Raw genomic sequence first — 26,141 nt, forward strand, 5'->3', positions numbered from 1 at the left:
AATCTAGGATAGATCCAAGAGGAAAGACAGAAATGCAATACTTTCTGTAACACCTTTACCAATGTATGGAAGAATCAAACGCAGAGTACTGAATGACTTGACTGAGAATGAGAAATACGTTACATTATTGGTGTGCCCAACGGGCGATCTGAATCTCTAAGAATACAATAAATTCCCCATGAAGTTAATTTACCTGAGTTAATCTAGGATAGATCCAAGAGGAAAGACAGAAATGCAATACTTTCTGTAACACCTTTACCAATGTATGGAAGAATCAAACGCAGAGTACTGAATGACTTGACTGAGAATGAGAAATACGTTACATTATTGGTGTGCCCAACGGGCGATCTGAATCTCTAAGAATACAATAAATTCCCCATGAAGTTAATTTACCTGAGTTCAGTTTCAGCATAAGATTTTACAAAGCCAAGACAGCCTCACCATGGAAGCCAAAGACTGAAGGAATCGGAGACCAAACTCTCCCTTCTCTTCAAGCAGTGAACCCTGCAGACCAAGGTCACAAACTCAGGCATGCCATAAGTAGTTGCAAGTTGTTTCCCTTCCTTCCTCCCTCCCCACACCACTTTCAGCTGCTGCAACCTCACTAGATCACCCACCACTTTCTGCAAAGGCTAAAATTGCTTAATTTAACATAGAGGTAGTAATTTATCTCTACAAATACATCTGCACATTTTGAGGAATACTAACCATATCTGTAAGGCTAAAGAAAAGGTTCAGAAACGTCGTTTTCTTCCTCAAACCTGCAGATGGAATGGGCAATTTTGTGTTCCTTCGAGCAACTAAGCAAGCATCCAACTCAAAATTTAAATTCCACTTGTTTTCAATTGCTGGACTTTGCTCAAGTGGACTCCAAAGAAACTAAACTGATGATATTCAGCAATTCTGGTACAGGCAAGACCTTGGGATAGAAGCATGCGCGGTTACTTTCATAGGCAACAACAGGCAGGAGCACGCAGCAATACGGTAGCCTACTCACACAAGGTAACATTTATTTAGGTAAGGTGTTATTTTCCTGAGAAATAAACACACTTGAAGGCCTAGCATCTTTTTATAAGCTCTTTACAAGCCAGAATAGCATCAGGTTACAGCCTCCATTCATATAATGTTTATAAGTTCTAGTGTTAATGCCACTAATAGTGCTCCGGTGTAGAGTGCAAGACAGATCAATGTAAATCTTTTGATTAGTTTGTGAAAAGAAAAACACTGGGCGTGAGGCAGGGAAAGGAATACTTCTTGTAACATTTGGATCAAGGGCAAAACAGCCCAGGAAAGGAACTTCGTAGCCTCCTGCCTTTTCACAGCCCATGATTTGGTGGGAGTTGGTAAACTTAGCAAAAGGGGAGAAAACAAGGTTTGCACAAGAGTAGTAAAAGTTAACTGCCCATAAACCACCACCTCTCTCAGCTTTTAGGTCAGGCGCCATGATGCTGTAAGATTTTGCCCCGCTGCAGGAGTTCAGTGTTTCCAAAATGCCTTAAAAGGTTTACGAGGCCTTGAAATATAACCATTTTCACACTGGGGCAACTCTACTTAATGCTTTCCCTTCTAGATGGCTCTAGTGCTCCTGGTTTTTACTCTGCGACCAGCTGGGTTTAGGAAGTCTGGCCAAAGACTCCAGCACTGGCCTGGGAGCTTGGTGATGTTACTTTTAATTCTGGTTCTGTTACTTATTTACAGATAAATGCTTGACATTCGTTTGATTTCTTGGCCCTACTTCAGCCTCTCAGCAGTATGTGTAATATTTACCTCACAAAGATGTTGTGAGACTTTACCTTTCAAATTTTGGGATGGATGTAAGAACAGAAAACATTAACAACTTTATCTTCTCTTATTATTTACAAAGAAACCTTAAGCTAATAGAGCTATTATTTAGCTCTATTACAATGCTAATTGTAATTGACTGCAGCAATACTTTGATATCATATACTTTCAGCAGAGATATGAAAGACATTGCAAGAGATATCTACAGCTTTGCTGTGCGCCTAACAGCTCTGGGCATGGAAGTTCATCCACTAAGACCTTCAGGCTCCTAAGTTACATGTGATACTGTAATATAATCAAATGTTTTTTAAGTTATTGAGACCTAAAACGTTATTGCCCATCAAGCAAACTACTATAATTGGCCAGAGGCAACCCCCACCCTAACCTCTTTCCATTATGCACTAGGATTAGGTATGCTACTGAGGTTCAAGATAAACTGAATTATCATATATGTGCCCTACATTAAAGATGCCTATGAAGATAGCTGATGATATATAATAATCAGACAGCAAGCTTGAGCTCTCAATCCCCCTACTCCTCTCCCAGAATAAAATGGGACAGAAGAGAAAGCTTAAGTTCCTCTTTTGGAGGAACAAGCATTTTATGTTTCCCGAGCCAAACTTTAGGTTCAGATTGAGGATTCTATAACCCCAAACTCCCACATTTCTCTGCCTATGAATTGTAATCTGCCCCCTCTTTCTGGACTGCTTTACTGTTTCTACTGCTGGTTCCCTGTTCAAACAACTTCCTTGCTGATCACATGTATCACTTAGTATGAGGTTCTTCATCAAGGATGATACCAGCTGGGGCAGCTAAAACCTGTGCTATATTTGTTTCTTTACACAGGCTTACAACAAACCCTCAGAAAACTTTATACTATTAAGAATTATACAGTAATTTGTTGTTTCTAGAAAACTGTAAGAATTTGAGTTTAAATAAAAGTGCTTATTTGGTTTAGGACCATTAACAATATCACACAATCCGCTTCAACACACCTAAAGCTGGTTGGCCCAACCTTCTCTCTGTAATCAGTGCAGTAAAAAAAACCAGGGTCATTCAGAGAGACATTTAGAGCTCTGGTATCTTAAAATACCTCCTGAACAATCTGTTCTCCTCTTATTAAGGGAGCATGAGAGGACAGAGTAAATGACTAGCTGTAGGCCATGACCCTTCTTCCCCTTAAAGCCCTATCTTCAAAACTGACCTGAAGGCCCTCTCATTTTCCCAGAGAGCCACAAAGATTTGAAATGAGAACAAACAAGAATGTAGAATAAACTTAAAAGAAACACTTTAATTTATATTTCATTTATATTTCATATGATTCATCCTACAGAAAAATGCAAGAGAGCCATACTCTGAAAAGCTGGCTTACTTTTGGGGTGCCAGTGCAACTACCCAAAACTGGGGATAATCTCCTTAGAAATTGGAAGCTGAAAGTAAAAATTAGATTCTTGTCCCCATACATAGACTACTATGTAGGAATTTTAAGAGTTAATCCATTAAATCAATGGAATGCTGGTAAAATCATGCTACTTTGACTACAACTGGAGAGTTTCCCAAATTACGTTCATGTTTCACAGAAGATCAGATTAAAAGCACCTTTCAAATTTGACCTAATATGTGTTGTGTCTGTCAGCAAGGACTATCCAAGAAAAGCTGTAGTGTGTATGTATCTTTTTATATCTATATCTATATAAAGGTACTGTATAAAGAGTGCTTACAACATCAGCATGCCACTTTGAAAGCTAAAAAATAGCGGTAGCAAGGAATTGCACTTTTGGGGGTCTCTGATAACTCTGGATAAAGACTAATCCATAATTCAACACTGGCTTTTCCCAAAGTTTAAACCAGAAGTTTCTCTACAAGGGAAAAGGAGGAATGAGCAGTAGAACAATGCAGGGCACATACAGTTGTTTCCAGTTAGCCAAGGTTTGCTTCTAATGGAACATGACAACATCCTTTTAATATTGTTCCTGAATTTTCATTCCATCTTTCAACTCTTGTTTCTGAGCTCTGCATGAGTCCCAAGCAAAGCCCTGAAAATATCCATCAATTTAAGTTACACAACTTACATGAGTGGCCTATAGAGGAATATTCCTTATTTACAAGATACTTCTGCAGGATGAGCAAGCAAAACAGTAATTTGTATCATTACAGCCCTATATTTTAAGGAAGAGATTCTAGACAGACATTTTGTTGTGCTGGTTTTTATTGTAATTCAGGCTCAAAAGGAAAGCAGGAGGTGGATTTAATCACCAGGCTCAACATTCCCCACTGTAGTGATTTCAAGCCATGAAACAAGCACATTTGCCCACTTCAGGTACAACAGAGAGTGAAAACTAAATCTTTTCACTGTCCAAAATTCTTTTTCCCCTCTTTTTCTTTTTGAAGTTGCAATTCATAAGGGGACAGAGGTCAGAGTTCAAAATGCTAGTCTTATCCTATAGATACCAGCCACTTGGGAGTAACTGACTTCTACTGGCTCTTGGTTTTATTGCTGTAAACTATTTGACAGATGCTGACTCATAAGAGCTCAGGGTAAAGGAAAAAGTTAGTGCAAGATATTTATCTCCAGCTTCTTGCACTGCACTCTTCCTCAGACTCTCCTCTTTAGTGCTCTGAAAAGAACCACTTATATCAGTTGTTGTAATCCATATGTACAACAACACATACTATGCATATATGAGAACGGCTCTTTGAAGCCTATCTGTTAAAGCTAACATTTTGAGTCTTGCTTCCATGCTTTCACATAATTTGTGTGGATTTGGGCTTCTTTGTTTGGAGTTTTTTGAAGGCTTTTTTGGGGGGTTGGGGTTTTGTGGTTTAGGTTTTCGTCTTCTGTTAGGAACAAGAGCCTTGTTCTGCTTAAAATCTGGCTCAGCTATATGACACGGAGCTCTTTTCAATAGAATAGTACATAGTACTCATTCTCTCTCATGAAATGGTAACATTTCATATGGTGTTGAAATGCTGCATTATCTTGACCCCTAAAATACAGATTTCTGCTATTCCTTGTCCTAGTGATAGTAACTTAGTTTTAAAAATAGCAACAACACAAGACTTAAACAGATAAAAATACCACTTAGCACTGGTGTTCTCCCCTCCCTCCATGTATTTCTCCACCTAAAACTTGCTTTTTTGACTACTGAGTCTGTCAGCTCCACAACTGTATTGCAGAAGGCAACACTGCACCAGTCAGAGAACTTGACTTACTGCCTTGGCACCCTACAAATCCACTGCCAAAGGACATTTCAAGTTATGGAGCAAACAAATAGGTATCGGCCCTAGAGAAGCAAGGAACCACCCCATTCTCAGCTGTGGTTGGGAATACTGTTGCAAAGCACAGAGACAGAGCCAGCAAAGCAAGCAGCAGGTTGAGTTAAAAAGCAAAGTTTCATATAGTTTTAAAAACATGAAATGTAAAAGAGCTACCACTTCCTGAATTCCCTTCACTCCCAAAGAGCTTTCAGTTTTGTCTTCCTATTTACAGGCAAATAACATGCATTGACACCGCAGAAATAACACAGCTGTAAGAGAGTAATACAGATCCTAAGCTGGCTTCCATAGTCATATCTGCATAATCATCACTGAAAATCATGTAAAGACAGAAAAAATAGCCCACCCTTTTCTCTCCAGTTTCCAGAGGTTTACAGGGCTCCTTCATTACTACCACCAGGCTGTTACTGTGAAGGGGCAAGCACATCTAACCCGAGGAGTCGTCAAAATGACTTGGATCTGTACCTGTACCTAACACACTCCCTGTTAACAACATGAAACAAGACCTATAGTGAGCCAGATTTATGCCATCGTTGATCCAACAGCAGTCTAGAAAACAACAGAAAACAAAATACATGCATGTAATTGCAGGGAACATTTAACTACTGTACGACCACAAGTTGAGGGGTGGGGGGACGTTTTAGCCACATTTCTTGACAAGTGATGGACAGCTTCTGAAACTGAAAGCAATAGGTTTCTAGTCCTAGGGGTATTGCCTTCAAATATGTCTATGTTCTCAGGGTAGATCAGTTTTCCCTGCTGCAGGCATCCTGCCGAGAGGCGAGGTCCCAAGCAAAACACAGGAATCTGACTGCAAGCCTTTGAGGTGGCAGGAGCCAAAGGAGGTTCAAAGACAAGGCTGGCTGGTGGGCAGCACCTCCGAGTATTGCAGAGGTTAGAGGTTAGTAAAGCAGGAGCCACTGGCCAATAAACCAGTGTTTGGAGAGCCCACTCTACAGATAAATTGGGGATCTGTTTACACCTTTCCCAGCTTTCTGAGTTACACACACTGATGCTTCCCACTGTGATCTTGTCCTATGTCCACCAGCATCTCCCCTCCTCAGCAGCTGCCCTGCTCTCTGCTGGTTGGCTTTATAACATGGTTAAAGGATGCTTGGAAACTTTTAATCAGCATCCAGCATCAAAAATAAATAAATAAAACCACAACTGCTTTTATTTGTGTCAACTGCTGCAACAAGATCTGTCTTGTTTGAGATTTCCCATGACTGCTGTACTAATGCTGGGAGAATAGAAGCTTAAATTCCCTTGATTAGAGAAGCTAAACACAAAGCGAGCCCAGTGCCAATCACACACATGAAAGGACAGCTTTTTGAAGCAAGGGAAAAAAAAAGTCTAGGTAGGGTTACCACCATATTATAGCAGTCAAAAATCAGCACATACCTCAATTTCAGAGCTTAAGCTCTTTAACAGGAAGAACTTGCCCTTTTGATGAAGGCATGTTTTGCTCAGTTTCCTGTAAGCTATATAGTTCTATTTTATATAAGCATAAACATACACATAATCCCATACACAGAGTTTTCAACATTGGACAACTTTAACCACAGACATTACTGCCAGTATTGCTTGAACACAGATACATATTACTGACTTCTGCAAGGATAAAAGCTGAAGGACTGGAACTTACGTGGTTTTTTCCATATCTACAGGAATAACATAGTTTAAGACATGGTGCTGCTTTTTAACCCCACAAAAGTAACTCATCTTAGCCAAGCTATGTAAAAAACCCTCACCCTCATGACTCAAAATCTGTGCACGGCTCTGATTAAACAGATAAGGTGATTTATAATTGCTGGCTGTGACAATACTACGTGGTGGTCACACTGCAAGTAAACAGGACTGATGATTTTTCATGGACAAAATAGTTGATAGATATACATACGACATGATCCCAGGGAACAGATGGAGGTTCCCTGAAGCACTGTCTACCTGAAACACAGGTAGCAACATCAGAAACAAAACAAGTGGTGAGAGGAAAAGCTCAGAGCCCGGGCTTGGTGCTAGTTGCTTACCAAAGTGGTTCAGATAGTTGGTTAATGGGTGCTGAGTTCATGCTCAGGCTTCACCTCATCACCAGATTCAGGATCAGGAAAGTTTCTTCCCAATGCCTCAACAGGCACCATTGATATTTTTTGCTTTTGTTTCCTACAGTGCTGGGAAGGATTTTATGGTAGACTCTGCTGTGCAGGGAAACTGAGATGAAGTATTCTGTGGATCCTCTGGGACCAGAATTCCATTACTGGCTGAGCCTGGCTGCAGGAAACTGTATTTCTTAAGCTTAACCATAATCTAACAACTTCTATCTGTGATTCTCTACTCCAGTACAAGTATCCCAGTACACTCTCTACAATCCTCCTCTCCAGAGCATCTGTACAGATTTAAGTCACCAAACAGAATGTGTACTCAAAGACATGCCAGGTGCCATTTTCATTCCTGAAGACCATTCAAAATTGTCAGCTAATGGAAAAAGAAAGACAAAAAAAGAGGAGGAGAGGGAAAAGGAAGGAACCAACCCCCAAGTTACACCCTTTGCAAGCCAAAAGGCATTACAGTATATTCTTAGCACAGCCCACTTTTCCATTTGTAACAAAGATAATTTTCCTATATACAGTCACCTAAGAAACTGTCACGGATTTCTATACAATTTACAAAGATTAAAGTAAAAGCCATCTAAAGATAATCGGGCAGCAGATTGTCCTATAGGACATGTAAAACCTTTATAAGTTAAAAGCCAAATGTTCCTACTGTGTTATAAGATACATTTCATTTAGTCATTAAAACAGGAACCAGGACTCCTAAATTCCACTATTAGTATTATATTAGTATTATGATTTGACCTTGTACAAGTTACTTATTCTTCTATCCACTCACTAAAATGGATATTTATTCTTCTATCCAACATCAGTAAAATGGATACAAGGCCAAGCTGTATGTACTACTACTATGTAATATACTCACATGCAAATTACTACAGCAATGCAGTGTATTTGTACTACACAGGTAAATGCTAAAGTTGTAACACACTCAGGGGTAAGGGGAGCAAGTGAATTTGACAAAGAAATGTGACATAGTACAGACTAAGCAGCAGCAGAGGGAGAACACAGAGTAACAAAGAATGAGTGGAACACCAGGAGAGATGCTCAATCATCCATTTATCTGCACTGCTTCATGTGCATGACACAGAGTATTTTCAAATATTCTCTCTAAAAGAAGTACATGCCTTTCCAATTTTGAGATCATCTGGGTTTATCTGTAGCCTATCCAAGCTGTGCATAGCAATCTGCAAAGGGTAAGTACCAGAAGTCCCCTTTACAACAACATAAAATACAGGCTCTTAAACCCTCATCTTAAAAACATAGTAATAAGATGGTCTTAAACTAACATCATTTCTCCCTTACACTTGAAGTTTACCCTTTTGTTTTTAGAGGCTGCAAACCTAGATACAAAGGCAGCCCAACTACATCCTATAAAAAACATTCACCGAGGTGCTGATTGCTCTCAAATTGCAGAGCTCTTTCTCAGACATGCCACGAAGATCCCTCTGTAATACAACAAGCATGAAAAGAGTTTTCTTCATTCTGAAAAGCAACAGGGCAAGGCAGACAACAGGGGGAAAAAAAAAAAGTAGGATAAGGATACTCTCTGCACGAAATGAAGAGGGAGGGGGGAGCAATGAAAGGCTCATATATAAATGCCAAGGATTCTACAACTCCCATGGTGATCCTGGCTGTAAGCCAGGAAAAAGTTTTCTCTTTCCTTTGCCTTTTGCAGCAACAAATCTTTCCTCTGGGGGAGGGGTGAGAGGGCTGGAACGAACTTCCCTGCATCTGATAAGATGGCAAATTGTCCAGGCCTGACATTTATGGGGGACCCGGAGCTCCACTGAAGCACTCTGAGAGGATGAAAGCAGGGTGAGGCTCTCCGATCGCGCTCCTTAGAATGCTACAAATGGCAGACAGATGAAAGTTAGTTTAAGTTTGATAATGATGAGTCTGAAGAACCCCCAGAGAGAAGCTGTACCCTTGTCAGGGAGAGAACTGCAGCTGGAAGTTGAATATTCTAATTAAAAGGACTTGTAAAAATCTCATTATGCTCAAAGAGCTTCCAGTGTTCAGATATTGAAGTTGTGTTTAATTGGCTAACAAGAACTAAATCCCATCTCTTTTATGTGAGCTGCACCACCCACAGGTAAACTCCACCACCCATTTGCTTTAACTCTCTCCAGGACTGTTTCACTGTAAGGATGGGATGTTTCACACGCCGGCAGTGATTGCCTGGAGCCAGCAGAAAGGCTCATATAGCTGTCAGCAAGCTGATAAGAGCTGAAATTACTCTACAGAGCCCTCTTTAAAGAAGAGCCAAAGCAGCACATTAAATGAAAGAGAGGAGGGGTCAGAAAAGCCAGCCACTCATGTTGTTTTAACGTGGCACTAAAACAAGTCATTGATTTATGCATGTGTCTTCAGCTCTGTTTGACCCAGAGTCTGAACTTTTCTTCAGGTCAGGGCTGAGGCACATGGGACATGCACTAGAAAAACCACAATAGCTTGTCCAGGTATTCCAACTGTGGGAACAAACATTGAGAACTACATGTTTTCTAGCCATGTTTTTTAAAGTCAATTTACATCCCTTTTTAGCTTTTAATTGTCCACATGGGCTGAAAAGACAAGAGGTTGTGATTATCTAAGACTTTAATTACTAAAACCCAAGAATGCTGTGTGGCCACTATTTGAGAAAGTATCTTTGTGGGGCTTCAGCAGAGAGAATTGTCCATTCATGCAATGGAGGAAACATCATGGTTTCCTATACATCACGGTCAATATTCTCACACTGAAGTGTTTAGCAGCCAGTGGAGTTAAGATGCATCTAAAAAACCCACTGATAATCTGACAAGGTTATTCCACATGGCATTATGAACCAATGTTTCATGCAAACCTGAGTCCTGAAGTTGCATCACTGTGACAGCACCAGATCTGACCAAACGGCCGCCTTCTCTTGTATTCTGTCCTTGCCAACAGTCCCCAGCAGGTACCTTTTTCCCCCTTTTTTTTCCCCTTTTCCCCCTTCTCCTCCTTACCACTCTCCAGCTGCCAGAAGTTTGCAACTTAGACTAAGCGAGGGGGTATGTCTTTGCATTCATCTCTGACAGATTTTCCTTCTCTGGATTTCTTCATTCACCCTTAATGCCAATCAAACCCCCTCACTCACACAAACTGCTGAAGCAGTGAGTCCCACAGACTACCTACTAGTTCTGGGAAAAGATCATCTCCTCTTTTAATTTTTCAGGCTAGACTCCCAAAAGTACAAGTCCTAGGAAACATTAAATGAAATTTTATCAAACAATGCACAGTCCTATCCATTCACTTTCTTCATGACCTTCTTACTTTATAGTTCTGTATTATATTCTTGCTCCTCATCTTATCCCAGTCATTCACTGTCATGATGGAATAGTGTTAGGTTATTTAATCACTCTCCTGAAACTTCTGATCATCCTTGTTCTATTATATCGTTTTTAAGATGGGAGAACCTAACTATGGACTGAATTTCATTTGCCACTTTATCATTTGGTCATGCTGTACCCGAATTTCTTTGGCCTAAGATGTGCAGTTCCAAATAAAACCTTTCCCAGAGCAGAATCATTCATAAGGAGTTTTTTTTCTATTACTGTTAACCTGAGCTGCAAATTTTCCCTTAAAAAGACACCCTGTTCTGGGCAAACCTTCTACACAGCTACCTGATTTTATGGAATTTCTTATCTCCAGCATCTCCACCTCTCTGTAAGTTTGGCTGAAAGTAACAGAAATCAGAAGAGAAATCAGCATGCACATTGTGTGTGATCATAGCCTTGTTTCCCTAGGAAACCAGGATGAAAAGAATTCCTGCACTCAAGAACACTAGCTCTTCATTCTTGTACCATTAGAGCACACAAAATCACCCAGTCTTCTAGACTAGATATTACTTCAAAAGCTTTACTTTGAGGAGGTGGGGAGTGTTATAAAGTCAAAAAGGAACAGGCACACAAAGCTTTCTTTTGAAAATAAACTCCTTACCTAAAATCTGTTCAGTGAGAAAGAATGCCTTAATAAACAGAGGAATAGCTCTTCTATTCCCACTGCACAGACTTTCATATTCTGATCCTATGCCTCCATGAGCCTATCTGTGGTAAAAGACTTCCAAGTATGTTGATATTTAGTGAGGAAAAACATTTACAATATATCTGTATATTCAGATAGACTCAGCCATCTCCCAAAAAGAGGGGGAAAAAGGCACAGAGGCTCAGATATAAGCCGAAGAAAACTTTCATACAGTTCAGACAGTTCTGTATCAACTACAGTGATGAAATATGTTTCTAGGGATTAACAGGCTTTCAAAGCAAAACATCAGAAAAACTCTGCTGAAAGGGAAACTACACAAGGCACGAGATAAGCAGATACCAGCAAAGTTTTGTTCTGCTTTTGTTCCTTTCCCTATTTCACTCTTCTACAGGAGCAACACAAGATGTCAAATATCACTCTATCATGCAGGTCTATTACTTCTGTTTCTTGCCCCTCCACTTTGCTATTACCTGGGTGCTGGTTTCTGGTGCAGAGAAAATGAAAGCCTAAGGATGCAGCATCAAGTCTGCTGGATCAGTAGCTGTGCAGCTGAGCTGCTTATCGACTTGCCTCTGGGCACTTCTGCCAGTGTTTCAGACTCCATATGGAACTATTTGTGAGAGGGGGATGGTTCAAGGAAGCTTCAAAGAAAACGAGAATGACAACATTACTGTAGAAAACAGACAAGGCAGCAATCCCAGAGATGCAAAAGTTTCATCCTGACTGCTATTAATTTTAGCAACTCAACTAGCAGAGGCTCTTTTTGATGGTCAATATATTGCAGTTTATAAGAGCTATCATATGCTAGCCTCCAGTTCTCAGGGACAGAGGCTGTAGTACTGAAGTACTGTAGTAGATGTAGTACTGAATGACAATATTTCACAACAGTGTAGACTAGGCTCTAAGCACATAAACCATTCCCTTTTGTGAGGAAACACAGACAACTGGAACAGGAATTGTTGAGGGCAAAATGTTCTGCAAGTTTGAACAATAGAGGTGTAAGTTAATACAGTTAATCTCCAGAGATCTCAGCACAATCAGGTATAAAGAAGGACAGTAGAAATTACCTTTGATTTCCCACACTCCAGCACTGCTCAAACCAATAAATCTCTTTCCTGGTTTATATCATATACTGACAAAATAACTGAGCAAAATAAAGCTGTGTAAGATTGGAAAGGAAATCACAGCCCAGGTCATACCAGCCACAGATCCTAGCATATAATGACTCCAAAGCTAAAGCACCTTTATTTCATCCTCTTCATGACTGCATTGTGTGATGCTAATGATCAGTGTAAAAAGTATTAGAAAATATGTTTAAATATGGATTCTTGTGTATTTTAAATGTAATAACTTCTCTTTAAGAGCCTTCCTCTCTTGTCTAACAGATGGATGGCGAGAAGTACCTCCCGAAACAAAGAAAACATTAAGCATAGAGAATACTCATTAAGAGCAGACAATCTATTTCAACTTGGAAAAATCATATTTACATATACATATATGTGTCTGTATTTATCTATGTCTATTTTATCCTTGATGCATGATCACCAGAGTATCAACTGCAATAAAATACTGCAAAGAGAGTACCTAATCAACAAAGAGAATTGGCAAGACAACATTTACCATAAAATCTGGTTTAATTGTGAGGTTTTTCATAAGGATTATGTTATAATCAAGAGAACCACTAAAACCAAAGCAGTCGGACAGCAAGGCTCCAATCCCTCAAAGGTTATCAGACTCCAAGTTCTGATAGGTATGATGAATGCATGCTTCATCCTACTTAAACCAGGAGAAATTTAGAGCAAGGATTTGTTGTTTGGCTAAAAAGAGGATGATCTCAACCATACTCATGTCAGAACATGTCAATTGGTTTCTTTATTTACATTAAAGTACATTAATTGGCAGGTAGTGGCAAAGCATGTTTCACAAGTCTTTACCAAAAACATACCGTCTCCTCTAGTGGAATTTTATGTGCAACAAAACCAGCTTTATTTCAAAAACCTAATCACATCCTAAATGCAAAGGAAACAGTGAGATCTTGTAAAACAACTTTCATACCAGTTTTAAAAAAAGCTCTTTGCAAAGATAAGTTTTTCCTCATTTTAACATCAGTTGTGGACTAATCTTTTTGTCACTGTTATATCAAACCCAAATGTTTCACAGTGTAAAAACAAGAAAGGACATGATCACTGTGACCTAACTATGTGTCCATCTCGATAAGAGCAATGCTCAGTGAAAATGAGAACAGACCACAAAAAGACAAACATAGAACAAGAACAGTTTCAAGTCAGCCCTCTTCCTCTTGACAGAAAAAACAAGCAACAAAATATTGTATATCAAGTGTTATTATATTAGTCCTTGAAGTTGAAGCAGCAAAGAAATCTATTTAAATATTATTGAGAAATATGGGTTACCTGCAAAACCAGAGTACATTGAAGCTTTTGTAGCCTTTCCATGGCTAAGCAGAATAAATGACTGCTATAGATCACATCTGAAAACATGTATCAATCACTTCAGTTCATTTGCAGATTCATTCTATACATGGGTATTAGGTGAGTTTCACTTTAGTAATTCCTTGCCCAAGAAAGCAATTCTCCTCCCCATCCCACATGAGCTGCTGAGTGGTACTTAGTTGCTGGCTGGGCTTAAACCACAATAAGCCCAAATTCACTTTGCTTCTGAACTATCCTTAGCACCAGCCTCTAAAGGTTCATTCCAACTTCAAATTATCTCTTCTCCTATCATCCCTTTAGCCTCATGTTGTGAATCTTTATTTACTAATTCCTGTACATTGTCAATAAAGTGAAGATGCTGAAAAAACCTGGTAAGACATTTTGTCTTGCCAAAATGTCTTAATATACTTTCCCAAACCATTTAAATGGAAAGACAGCAAGTGAGCAACAGTGACACTGGTGAGGAGGAAGGAAACAAGAACCTGTAGCACAGGTGGAATATTAGTGCATATTACCAGTGAGGAAAAGCAAGTAAGCTACTGGTAGTCCACACAGTATCAGTCACTAAGTACTTTTTCACTTTATCACATAGCTACATCATAGAACCATTTGTCAGCAAGGGAATTTCCCAGATGCTTACACTGGGATTTTACCTTGTAAATAAGACTGCCAAGACATGAAATGCCTGGATAACATGTTTTAAGTACCCTCAACGTGCAGCCAGAAATAAATTCATGAAGACAAGAGAAAGACAGACCTTGTGATTTCATCCTGAATATTCTAGCTACCAAAACACACAACCATATCCTCAACAAAAGCATCAAGATGCGAGAGTAAGCTTTAGAAAAAACAATCTTCTCACCTTTGGCCAATACAATCACAGTTTCTAATAGGTGCATTGGACCCAATGACTACTGCGAACTACCTATAATCCCACAAAATTCACTCCAGGCACAGAATACAAGTGCATACTAGATATTAAAGTATCTTCTATTTCAACTTAATTTTGTGGAGTTACAGATAATATGGATAACTTAGAGATCATCTGAATTAAGAGGGGTTTTGTTGATTTATTTCCCTGTGGATGTTTTCTGTTTGGTTGGTTTTGTTTGTCTGTTTGTTTTTAAACAAACTAGTGTTGTTTCCTGATTTCATGCTTTAAAATCACTGTTTAAGCTTTCCATAATGCCAAGTGCATTCTCTGCACTATCCCAAAACACTATCCCAAAATGATTATTTTATGATGTTAGTAAAATGGACAGCAAAAAAAAGTCAATGCACACTTCAAGAGACTACTAATGTCAATTTTAAAAGCTTTATTAGGCAAAAGTCCCTCGTATTAACATCTCTACCTTCACGTCAGAGAAAGAAAAAAAAATAAAGCAAAATCATGTTTCTTGGAGCTGTAACAGCAAAGCTACATCTTCACCTGACATCCCTGGTAGCAACTTTTGGCACTGCCAATGGGCCCCACCAAATGGGTTCAATTTGGGTGACGAGACTAAAGAGAAAGGAGACCTCTGATGGCTGCTGTGATATTTGCAGCTTTGTACAGAGAATAAAGTGAAGGTGGCAACAGAATTCAGGTGTGAAAAGCTACTTACCGCTAAATTTGGAAGTCTATTCTCTCTCCACGTAGTCAGTATTAATATACACTGTGCAGGTTTTAGCACTGCCTAGGCTTCAAAAACTAGAGTGCTGTAGGCTACACCCTGAAAAAGCACGCCTTGGGTCACTTTTTACAAGGGCCACACAAAAGATGACTGTCACTAAGGTTGGGTAAGGGAATTTCAGAAACATGTCTTCACAATTCATGCAGAAATGTGACTACAGAAATCCCATGCATCTTTAAAAGTCACCTGAAAGCAGAGAGTTTAGTGTTTCCCTGTATTAGCTCTTACTTGCTCTATGCCTCAATTCCTCATCAGGAAAAACAGTAACACTATCTCCCTACCTTTTAATAGTATTTACTCAGGTACAATAAGGTGACAAGGATAATAGGATCCTAGATACAAGTTTACAATATATGTTAACATCTTACTTCTTCCTGGAGTAAAATGTAATCTGTATATTCCAACCACCAGAAGAACAATATGGTTGAATCCTGCCCCCTAATCTGAGAACAAAACTCTTCACACTTTGTCAAAATCCTCACACGGCTAACAGTTCTCCTCTGTTGAGCTTGCACTTGTGTGAGCTCTAGAATCAAAGCAATTAACAGTGTCCATAACAGCATCAGCTGGAGTAAACTGTAAGACATTTCCTTTTGACTTTATACCCAGGCAACACAGACGTCACTCATGAGTTTGGACAGTTCGTGATCTCAGCTCCTTCAGTCACCAAAAAAGTAACTGAGAGAAACTGTCAACTTTGTTAAAATACTTAAAACATTTTGGATTTAATGCTTCCCTCACATTTTGTATGATTAAAATTCATCTACAAACCAAAACTTCTCTAAAGATAAAGACAAGACTCTTGAACTTCTTTTTTAATACAATTTAAATACTATGTAGAAAAAAAGAAACAAATATACACTGTGATTTCATCAGAAGGATGTTAATATATGACTAGAAAGTACACCTCTATTCAGTGAGAGCTCCCATCCCAGGGTGCATTAAGAAAGCAGCGGGGACATAAGGAAAAGTGAAATCAAAGTGCAGTTTGACTACATTGGTAGAAATCTGTATCCTCTACTCATGACAAATTATCTCATGATCTTTACATGAAAAATCACTAGTTAAAACCTCAGTTTCACTCTTGAGGAGGTCTGCTGCAACCTGGGATGAGTGGGCATTAATCATTGTGGATGCTAAAGATCCTATACGATGTTTCATAACAGCACATACATTAACGTAGTAGGTTGAGCAAATCCACACTGAGTAACTGAAGTGGTCTTCTGCAACCACAACCATATGCAATATTCTTAACTTCCTCACCTGATGGGTAATGTGGTACTGAACAAGACCTGCTGTTCAACACATTTAGCTGCACCAGTGAAGGGTAGAGACACAACACTGAAGTAACGGTGAATGCATATGCTTAGCATAAAGAAAGGGGGTCAAATGAAGTATTAACATGAGAGTACAATGGATGCTTCTGCATTCCAACAGATTTCATAGCAAGGCAGGTGTATGAACCTACATTCCAATCATAAATAAAGGAAAATCATTTAAACACAGTACATGATTTTACCTGTCTTTGCATCTCTTCAATCTGTCGCTGGGGGACACTTTGCAGAATACTGTACATTTCAGGCATCTTTTCTTCAGGGATGACAACAGAGGCCCTATAAGAAAAAAACCCAGAAAATAAATTGTAAGACAAGAAGGAGGAAGTTATACATTAAAAGATGTCAGCTGCTTTTCCAACCCAGAATCTTGTCCTATTCTAATAGGACACAGTCGGAAGATATTAGCAGAAAGAAGCATTCTTCTCTCAGCCTAATTGATTATCCTGTAGCGGTTCCTTCGCAACACAAGCCAGTCTGCCCACAGATAATGCCACAAAAGTCTGTGGACTGATATGCAAAGACAAGCTAATAAATATGGAAGGGACAGACACCCAGAAATCCTGGTTTGTCATCTCTGGATTGCCAGTGACTTGCTGTCAGCTGAGATTTTTGGAGTGACCAAAGAGTCATATACATATGAAGAGTCGTATATAGCATATACAGGGCTACATATCCAAACTAATCACTTCTGTACATATTATCCCAAGATCACATAACTTGGCACACTGCATGCATGGAAAAATTATCTGAGCTCTTAACACAGTGTACTCAGCTACAGAATAATTATACCTCTCAGTCTCAGACGAACTTAGGAATTAGGATACAATATAGTGAATTTAGCACTTAAGTGATTCAATTTTTAGCATATACTTTCTTTAAAGAACCTGAATGTAGACCAGTCCTCACTGAATTTAAGCACAAGATAATAAAAGCAAGTCTGTTGTAGAAAAAATACAATCAGCTACAGGATAACCAAACGCTCTGTCATCTCTGCCTCAGTTGTTTTCCTCTCCTATTTTTGATGCATAATATATCAAGGGCAAAAGACCACATGTTTCTTAGTCTGTATTCTATTCCTGTAACCCCCAGTACACTTATCTTACAGATTGTATTCAAATCACCAAATGCAATGAAGCCTCTTATGCAGTGATTCAATGTACAATAGTGAGGGTACAAACCTCTTCCAGTCCAGAACCTCAGAGAAAGGTAAAATGTAGGAGTCTGCAACGATCACTGGGACACAGCCAGCTTGAAGAACATCACTCAGCACAGCCTGTCCCAGGCGGGCACCACGTAGAACGACACAGAATGTAGACTCCTGCCAACAAATGGTACCCAACACACAGATCAGGGTAAAAACTGAAATGTTAGATTTGTATTTTGTGTGTGTGTATCTCTGCATTATGCTTTCCTGTCCTCCCCCTTGTAAAAAAACAAGTCAAAAGAAGAATAGGTTTGCTCCATGCAACCAATGTATTCTGAATTAATAGTTAATTCAAAATAATCACACAACTTCATCTTCCAGAGGCTCAAAAATATCACCAGTGTAGAGATAAGAAATCAGCTAACGGGACTATTCTTTGCTGTATTTTAATGGCCAACCTTCAGAATTCTAATTGAGACATTTCAAGGAGAAAAACAAGTTAAATTTTGAAAGTTTGGCATAAGATGAGCAACAATCGACATGAACTTACAGAGTACAAACTGTATGAAGCCAACCTAATTTTCTTCCATCACAGGGCAATCCAGCTCTATGGACAGCAGAAAAGCAATAGATTTCATATCTCAACTTTAAAAGGCATTTGACATCTTTTATAGCATTTTCATAAGCCAATTAAGAAATCATGGGCTAGATAAAGCCCTCACAGGATTTATAGTTACATAAATTACAGTTACAGGAAGAGCTCTAAGTATAAAGCAGTTTGCAGTGGCTCACAGGTAAAAAAGTGATGGACCAAATAAGCTTTCCTAGATGCAACAATATTCAATGTGTCCCTTAATTACCTGAGAGGCAGAATTAGGACCATACTTAACAGATCTGACAATACCTAAGATTTTGCAGGATTAGCAAATATATTAGAGTTTGACATGATATGGATAAAACTGACTAAAAAATAGCCATACATGTAGGGTTCAACACTTAGATAATATATAGATAATAACCAACTGCATAACCATAAAGTATGAAGTAACTTTTGCACCTTGCAGAAGAGGACATTTCCTACAGAAAGAACAGGAACAGAAAGGGTATTCACATGTCAGCAATGTTGTGCTGTTTTAAAACCAAACCACTCCACCCACAGGTTGTGTTAGAATCAAAAAGATTGAATTTTGAATCTAAGAAACCTGAAGGAATCTCTCGCTTTACTCAGTAACAAAAGACCTCAGACACAGCAGTGTGTTCAGTCCTGGGCAATGCACTTCCAGGGGTAAAAAAAAGGATGATTACTTACCTCGAAAGTATGATCTACAAGGAAAGGTTGACTATATCAACACTACTTATTGTGAAGGGGTGAGGGCAGGAGGAGTATGGCTGAAGGGAGCTTCAAAGATATAAAAAGTTGTTGCATAAAGGAAGAATATAATCCACTTATTCATGTCCTCAACACACAGGACAAAAAGCCATGAGTTTAAACTGCAGCAGAGAAGACTTCTTGACTACGCTGCACTCACCCTGTAAATGGGGACTTTAGTTGTCTTTGCCACTGAGGAATCTTCCTACAGATTCAAGATTGCAAAATAAATGCTTGCAGAGTTCAGCTACACAAACAAGGAAAAAGCCCAGGTCAGTATTATCCCTAAATCTAAGAAAGAAAAATTATAGAGTTGATGGAGGGGCTCCCACAGATAAGAAAACATCTCTCCAGCTTGTGCTCTGTGGCCTGAGGAAAAGGAGCCAGGAGGCTCAGCAGGGCAGCAAAACATCAAAATGGAACTCGGAAACACAAGGGGGTTTGCTGGCTCTTCACTCATTTCCTAAAGCAATCATAAGACCTGTGCTCATACCCATAAAGTATTAAAAGCCTTGAAAACCTCATCCAAGAGAAGACTGCAAACAGGAAGCATTAGCAACCCAGAAGCCCAAGAGCCTGTCTAGTAGGAAGTCTATAAAGGCAGTGCTGGAAAGGATGAACTGTGACTGCAATCCCCCTTCCCCCTCTTTCAGACAGGAAGAGAAGGAAAAGAAGAGTGCAGGGAATGGAAAGAGCAGAGAGAAAGAACACACATTTTAACCATTGACTCGCTGGATCACGCAGAAGCAGGTGGAAGAAACTCTAGTAAGGTCTGGGAGAGAAAAAAACCAAAGCAGCCCAGATGTGGACACACATGCTCATCTGCCCAGATAACCATTTTTCCTGTCTAGACAAAGGTTACTATAAATATATCTTCTTGCATCACCACTGTTATCAGCCAGACATTCCAAAGGGAGATGCAGGGCTCTGCAAAGGAAAGTATTTGAACAATCTCGGCATGTGCCAACTCTCTTCCGAGTTATAAAATCATATATAGCAAGATATAGATATAAATTCCCTGATTTGCTATCCTTAAGTAATCCAGTCTATACTTAAAGAAATAAAGCAAACAAATGTGGCTTTTTTTTCCTTTTGGCTGGAAGTTTAGGACTCAGGGTGACCCCTTCCTCCCTCTCCCCCTCCTCCACAAGGAATTCTAAACATATTTCCTACAAAACATAACAGGAGGGATGGAAACTTCGCCTTTCCTCAGCTTGCTTGTTGTTTTATCATCATTTGCTGAAGTTCAAAGACACATTATGTGCTGGTGGCCACAGACAGAGCACAGTGGCCTGTGGCATAGCTCACTCCACCACGCTGCATGGCAAAGCACCTCTCTGGCCATGCACTGCCAAGAGACACAGGGGGCTGAGAACGGTATCTACTTTTATCTTCACTGACACATCAAAAGGCCCCTGGAAGTTGGGCCAGGGCCATGAAACACATTTCACCTAAATGTTTTCATAGCTGCATGATGACAAGTCTTCTAGCTCACTCTGTCACATCTATACAGATAATTTTGGAGGGTTAACTACTAAGCTGCATACAGAAAATACAATCTGCCCAAAATCCTTTAGTGGAGGACTCTTTTTTGCCCCCATATAAATCCTCACATAACTTCATTTTAATCTTCCCTCCAATTGACAAAGCCATCCTCTGCTTTATTAGCAAGGCCTCATTGTTGTATGTGAGGAATCAATTTTAAGTTCATGCTTTCTGAAGGTCATTTTGCTAGTTATTCTGGAAGGTGTAGATTCCAGTGTTCTTCCCCAGTTTTCAAGTGAGCAATATTTTCTGGCCTCCAAAAGTTTCCCTTTGCTGCTGGATTTGGCAGTATTTTCATACCATTTTTTAAGTTTACATGACATTATCATGTGTTACTAGAAGACCACCATGACCAATCTCATGAAGTTGTTATACGGAAGCAGTGTTTTTGCAGCACAGATTGAGTACACAGTTCTAGGCACTCTAAAGTTAGGATATAATATCCAAGTTAACATAATAAATTAGGCAGTTTCAAAACACAGTCAGCAAGTCAACCCAATCCAAGGAAGTACCCTACTGGTGCTAAACGGGATCAGCTAAGACATCTACAGGTTGGGTGTAGAAGTGATTCAGAGCAGCAAAGAAGGACTTGGGGGTGTTGGTTGTTAAGAAATTTAACAAGAGCAGGCAGCGTTCACTCGCAGCCCAGAAACCAACCGTATCCTGGGCTGCATCAAAAGCAACGTGACCAGCAGGTTGAAGGAGGTGATCTTGACCCTGTACTCTGCTCTTGTGAGACCTCACTTGGAGTATTGTGTCCAGGTCTGGTGTCCTCAACATAAAAAGAACATGGAGCTGTTGGAGCAAATCCAGAGGAGGCCACGAGGATGATCAGGGGCTGGAGCACCTCCTGTATGGAGACAGGCTGAGAACATTGGGGCTGTTCAGCCTGGAGAAGAGAAGCTGTGTGGAGACCTCAGAGCAGCTTCCAGTGTCTGAAGGGGGCTACAAGGATGCTGGAGGGAGATTCTTCGTTAGGGACTGTAGTGATAGGACAAGCAGTGATGGGTTTAAACTTAAACAGGGGAAGTTCAGGTTGGACATAATGAAGAAGTTCTTTACTGTGAGGGTACTGAGGCACTGGAACAGGTTGCCCAAAGAACTGGTGAATGCTCCATCCCTGGCAGTGTTCAAGGCCAGGCTGGACAGAGTCTTGGGTGACATGGTCTAGTGTGAGGCGTCCCTGCCCATGGCAGCGGGGTTGGAACTAGATGATCTTAAGATCCTTTCCAACCCAAACCATTCTATGATTCTAAGACAGTCACCAAGGGAAGAGAAGTTTGCAGGAGAGGCAGCCTTACCTGAAGCACTTGAGGATAATCAAAGACCTGATTCTTGTGACAGCGTTTACGAACAGAAGGGACCCCATCAGACAGGTTTGTACACTTGTCTAGGATCAACACTGATTCCCCATTCTCAGCTTGAAGTGCTTCCAATTCAGACCGGTATTCTGGGTGCAGAGACATTTGAGATGACAGGATGAAATACCTGCGAGGACTGAAAAACCACAGCAGGGTTACCTGACAGCACTGGGAGTTTACTTCCAAGATGCTCTAGAACATATTTGCTTCCATCCTGGAAAAGCAGAGCAAGATTAACTAAATGTGGATACACTGCCAAGAACATATAAGGTTCAAGACAAGGCTGGAAAGAGTAATAATGCAATATAATTAAATCTTGAATAGTTACTGGCTCAGCATTATTTACAACTTTGGATAAATTTGTACTTGGAAACAGTGCTTATTACATTAGAACAAGCATTTGCATTGTAACCTCTATTACAAATGGAAATAAACATTGTTTAGCTACGTATTAAAACAGCTTGTCACTGATGCTAGGATTGTTTCTTTCTTCATTTGGTGTTCGTGTACTATAACAAAGTAGACAGGATACTGAATGTTGCTGCTACTTTCTTGTCCCATGTATTTTCTCATCAATTTTAAGTGAAAAAAGAAAAAGATACTGAACTGACAGCTCACCTACCCTGTGCTTATTTAGTCTTGATATGGTGACAACAGCAACAGGACAAGCTCATTTCATTATCTGTCCCTTTTAAGCAACATAAAGGCAACACTTGCAGAACTAAGCTGAAGACCCTTTATCCCATTCACTCTCAACTCCTAATTTCATGTTCCAAAAAGATGAATATCTAAGATTTGCCTTAATATTGAAGTGTTTCCAGACATAATTAACACTGGAGGTAAACCACATAGGAATGCAGCCTCAAATTAGGTACTCGTTGCTTTAAAAAGTTATGTTAAAGTTGGAAACCAGCATTTCACATAATATCTACTCATTCTCATGTACTTTGCTTTCCTTTTTAAACAGGCCAGTCTGCTCTGCTGCTCCCCACTGAAAGGAACACACAGCGAGTGCCTGCCCTCGCGCTGCCAAAAGAACACAGCAAACACGAAGCCTGCACTTAGGATTCCAGTTCTACTCCACGTGATGCTATCTCTAATTTACAGCTCTGAAAACACATACAAGCACACATTTTATAAAGTCAGACCTCTCCTGCTGCTTTTCTCACCTCTTCTACTCATTTTCACGCTGGTCACTTTAGTTGCTCCAATTAACAGATAAGACATTCTTTTCCCCAAACCTCCAGCTGCTACCAACTTGCTACCAGCAGCTCTACAGAATATATATTTCCAGCAGAGGTGGATTTAAAGTGTTTTAAACAATCCAACTAAAAAGGAATGTAAATCAAACCTCCTCGGTTTAGCTCCATAAGGGGAATAAAAAAGGATTTGCCTTAAAAAAGGAAATACTGATGTAGATGAGTGATAATAAATGACTACAAGCAGCTAAAAATTATACAGAGGTTTGTTTATGTATAGGTTTAAAACCAAATTTTGCCTTGAAACTTTCATCATCCTATGATGCTCCAAAGCTTGTTATCAAAACTTGCTACAAAAGCACATCCCAGATCCCAGGAAATAACACATTGGTGTACTGGAATGTAATAATTTATCCCAAACAAGGCTGAATTCTGAGCATCATTCCCTTGTCATACTCCTGCATAAAGCAATCGAACCTGTGAATGTGTTTCTATTAGTAATGCTAACTGGCCACTAGATGGTAGTCCGGAGACGACAGTCTGTTCCCCACACACGAAAAAACACCACCTTTGAGAAACATGGAAGCTCCAACACCTTCACTGCACACAGACTCATGCACTGCATCAGCTCCCCTGTAACAGTTTCCCTTATCCTGAAAATTGACCTAAAACCAGACAAAGCATTTAGCTGACTAAATGAATGCGAACAATATGACTGCATCTCTCTTTACAACTGGTTCTATACTTGCTGATGCCTATCATCACCTTCATGCTTTCCAGGCAGAAATACAAAGCAGGCTTTCAGTCCGTAATAGTAGTAGTTAATAGCAGTAGACTGTAGTAATACTTGAGACCTATGAAGAATCAATTGGGATGCAACCAGATGTCCCTACACTGGCCTGGTCCAGCAGCATCACAAGCAGGACCATAGAGGGTGTGAGCAAAGCAAACCACTGCTGCACGAGTTTGGCCTGTAATTGACTGTGGCATCTTACTTGGAGCAGCTCAGAGCAACAGCAAGAAAATTGCCCTTAGCAGAGGAGAAGACAATTGAAACCAGAGTACAATCCGAAGTACAGTAACTTTCTGTGTCCAACAGTGGCAGTACCCTTTCAATCAGTTTTCAACTGTAATAATTCATATTCTTTATAGGATACTGTCAGAAAAAGGACCTAAAGTTTCTGCATTTCTAAAATTGATCTTCACAACCAGCAGACACATCGTTGCTCCAAGTCTGCCCATCTTTTAAACCGTAACACAGGTAAGACTTTGCTACAGTGAAACATTTCCAGCTGTGTAATTAAGAGGCTTATGAAATATTAAGAGTCTTCCATAATCAATCAAAACACATCTTCCAGACTTCTAACTACTCTGGTTCTGAAGACATGAATGTATTAGAGAAACCACCACTTGCCAGGGTAGCTAATGGCTAATTAAATTCCTTGTTAACTTAGTGCTTTATTACCCACTTGTCTTGCTTTATACTTCCAGCTACAAGGTCAGGGGGTGTTGTTTATGTTTAGGTCTTGCTCCATTGCTTTAAAAAAGAAACAAATAAAATCAGAATTCTAAGCTCTGAATGTAACTATTCCCATAACCAAATCGGTTCTCATTTTTCTTCTCATGCTAACCACACTAACCCCTTTCAGATTCATTCTGCAAGAGCCGCTTCCCTTCAGAGCTGTATTTGCAGGCTTCTCCTGTTTCAAACTCTCAATGTCATTTTGAAAGGACTTCAGAACCACAAAAACATCTACGTACAAAGAACATATCTATAAGACATACTGAGGTAAAGATCACATCCTCATTCCTATCCTACTCTTACTCATTCAAAGTTTGCCTTGGCAGATACTACCCGAGGCATTCACGTTGATCCCCATGATCCCTTCCATCTCTTTAAAGTCACAAAGGATGTACAGCACAATGCTTTTAACATTGCATTAGTGATCTTTTGCTGTTACTTTGCTTTTAAGATCCCTAAACCAACTTGTCTGAAGTGATCATGTATTAGGGAATCTGTATTGCTTTGAATTACTGCCCAGCTTTACTTACACTTTAAAAAAACCAAATATAACAACTGCTTTTCTTTGTATGCCATATACCTTGTCAGTTCAATGGAAATACTGATTCTAATTCTACTGGAAACACTGACATGCTGTAGTGTTCCACAGTTCAGTTTCTGGAGTGGAAAAAAAAGAAGAATCACTCAAAAAGAAATCCTCAGTTTAGAGCTAAACCACGTGTTGGCAGATGAGCCAAAGCCTTTAGCATTGGAACTATCATATATTGTAACAGTAAGACTTATTAAAAGCAACTCTTACAACTTTGCCCAGTTAGTAGCTATACTTATATTTTATCAGCATCAATATTAAACATGATATTCAATATACTTTGCCCAATTCATGGTAATTCCTTTACCCTGGTCCTCTTTCTGGCAGATCCACCTCTGCTGACAAGGGGCTGTAAACAGGAATACTGACATCATAGCCTTGCCGGTAAGTCCATGTGGAAAAGCCTCCACCAGCCAGCAGAGCTCTGGAAAACACAAGAAAATGACTTTAAACAGAGTATGTAGACCATTCAAACTCAGAGCATAACTTAGGATTGTCATTACCAGAACGTCAGGAAGATGCATGCTCTGAGATAAATTTTGCCCTCAGCTTTTGTCAGAGGCGTTTTTCATGCAGCTTTTCGGTTCACTTGAGTTTTCATGGACTGGGCTTACTGCCAGATTGGATCTAGTCATCAGTAGAATACTTACGATTGTGTTTGATCACAATCACTCAGGAATGGACCATTTATTGAAGTCATTGTGATAACTTTGCATTTTTGCAAGCTTACATCTCGCAAGTCAATTTTAATATAAAGAAACACATTGTCAGTTACTTATAC

General features: G+C 39.7%; 1 protein-coding gene across 1 annotated transcript in view; it reads right to left on the reverse strand.

Moving 5' to 3' along the window:
- EXT2 (exostosin glycosyltransferase 2) overlaps nucleotides 1–26,141 on the reverse strand; it is a 74,142-nt gene that overhangs the window by 42,685 nt on the left and 5,316 nt on the right. The window contains exons 3-6 of the mRNA XM_010019352.1: nucleotides 25,668–25,784; nucleotides 21,991–22,186; nucleotides 17,810–17,949; nucleotides 16,814–16,907 (exon numbers count right to left, since the gene is read on the reverse strand). Coding sequence (XP_010017654.1) covers nucleotides 16,814–16,907; nucleotides 17,810–17,949; nucleotides 21,991–22,186; nucleotides 25,668–25,784 — 547 coding nt within the window. The remainder of the gene's footprint in view (nucleotides 1–16,813; nucleotides 16,908–17,809; nucleotides 17,950–21,990; nucleotides 22,187–25,667; nucleotides 25,785–26,141) is intronic.

The sequence above is a fragment of the Nestor notabilis genome, unplaced genomic scaffold, assembly GCF_000696875.1.
Source record: "Nestor notabilis isolate BGI_N333 unplaced genomic scaffold, ASM69687v1 scaffold1198, whole genome shotgun sequence".
NCBI lineage: Eukaryota > Metazoa > Chordata > Aves > Psittaciformes > Psittacidae > Nestor > Nestor notabilis.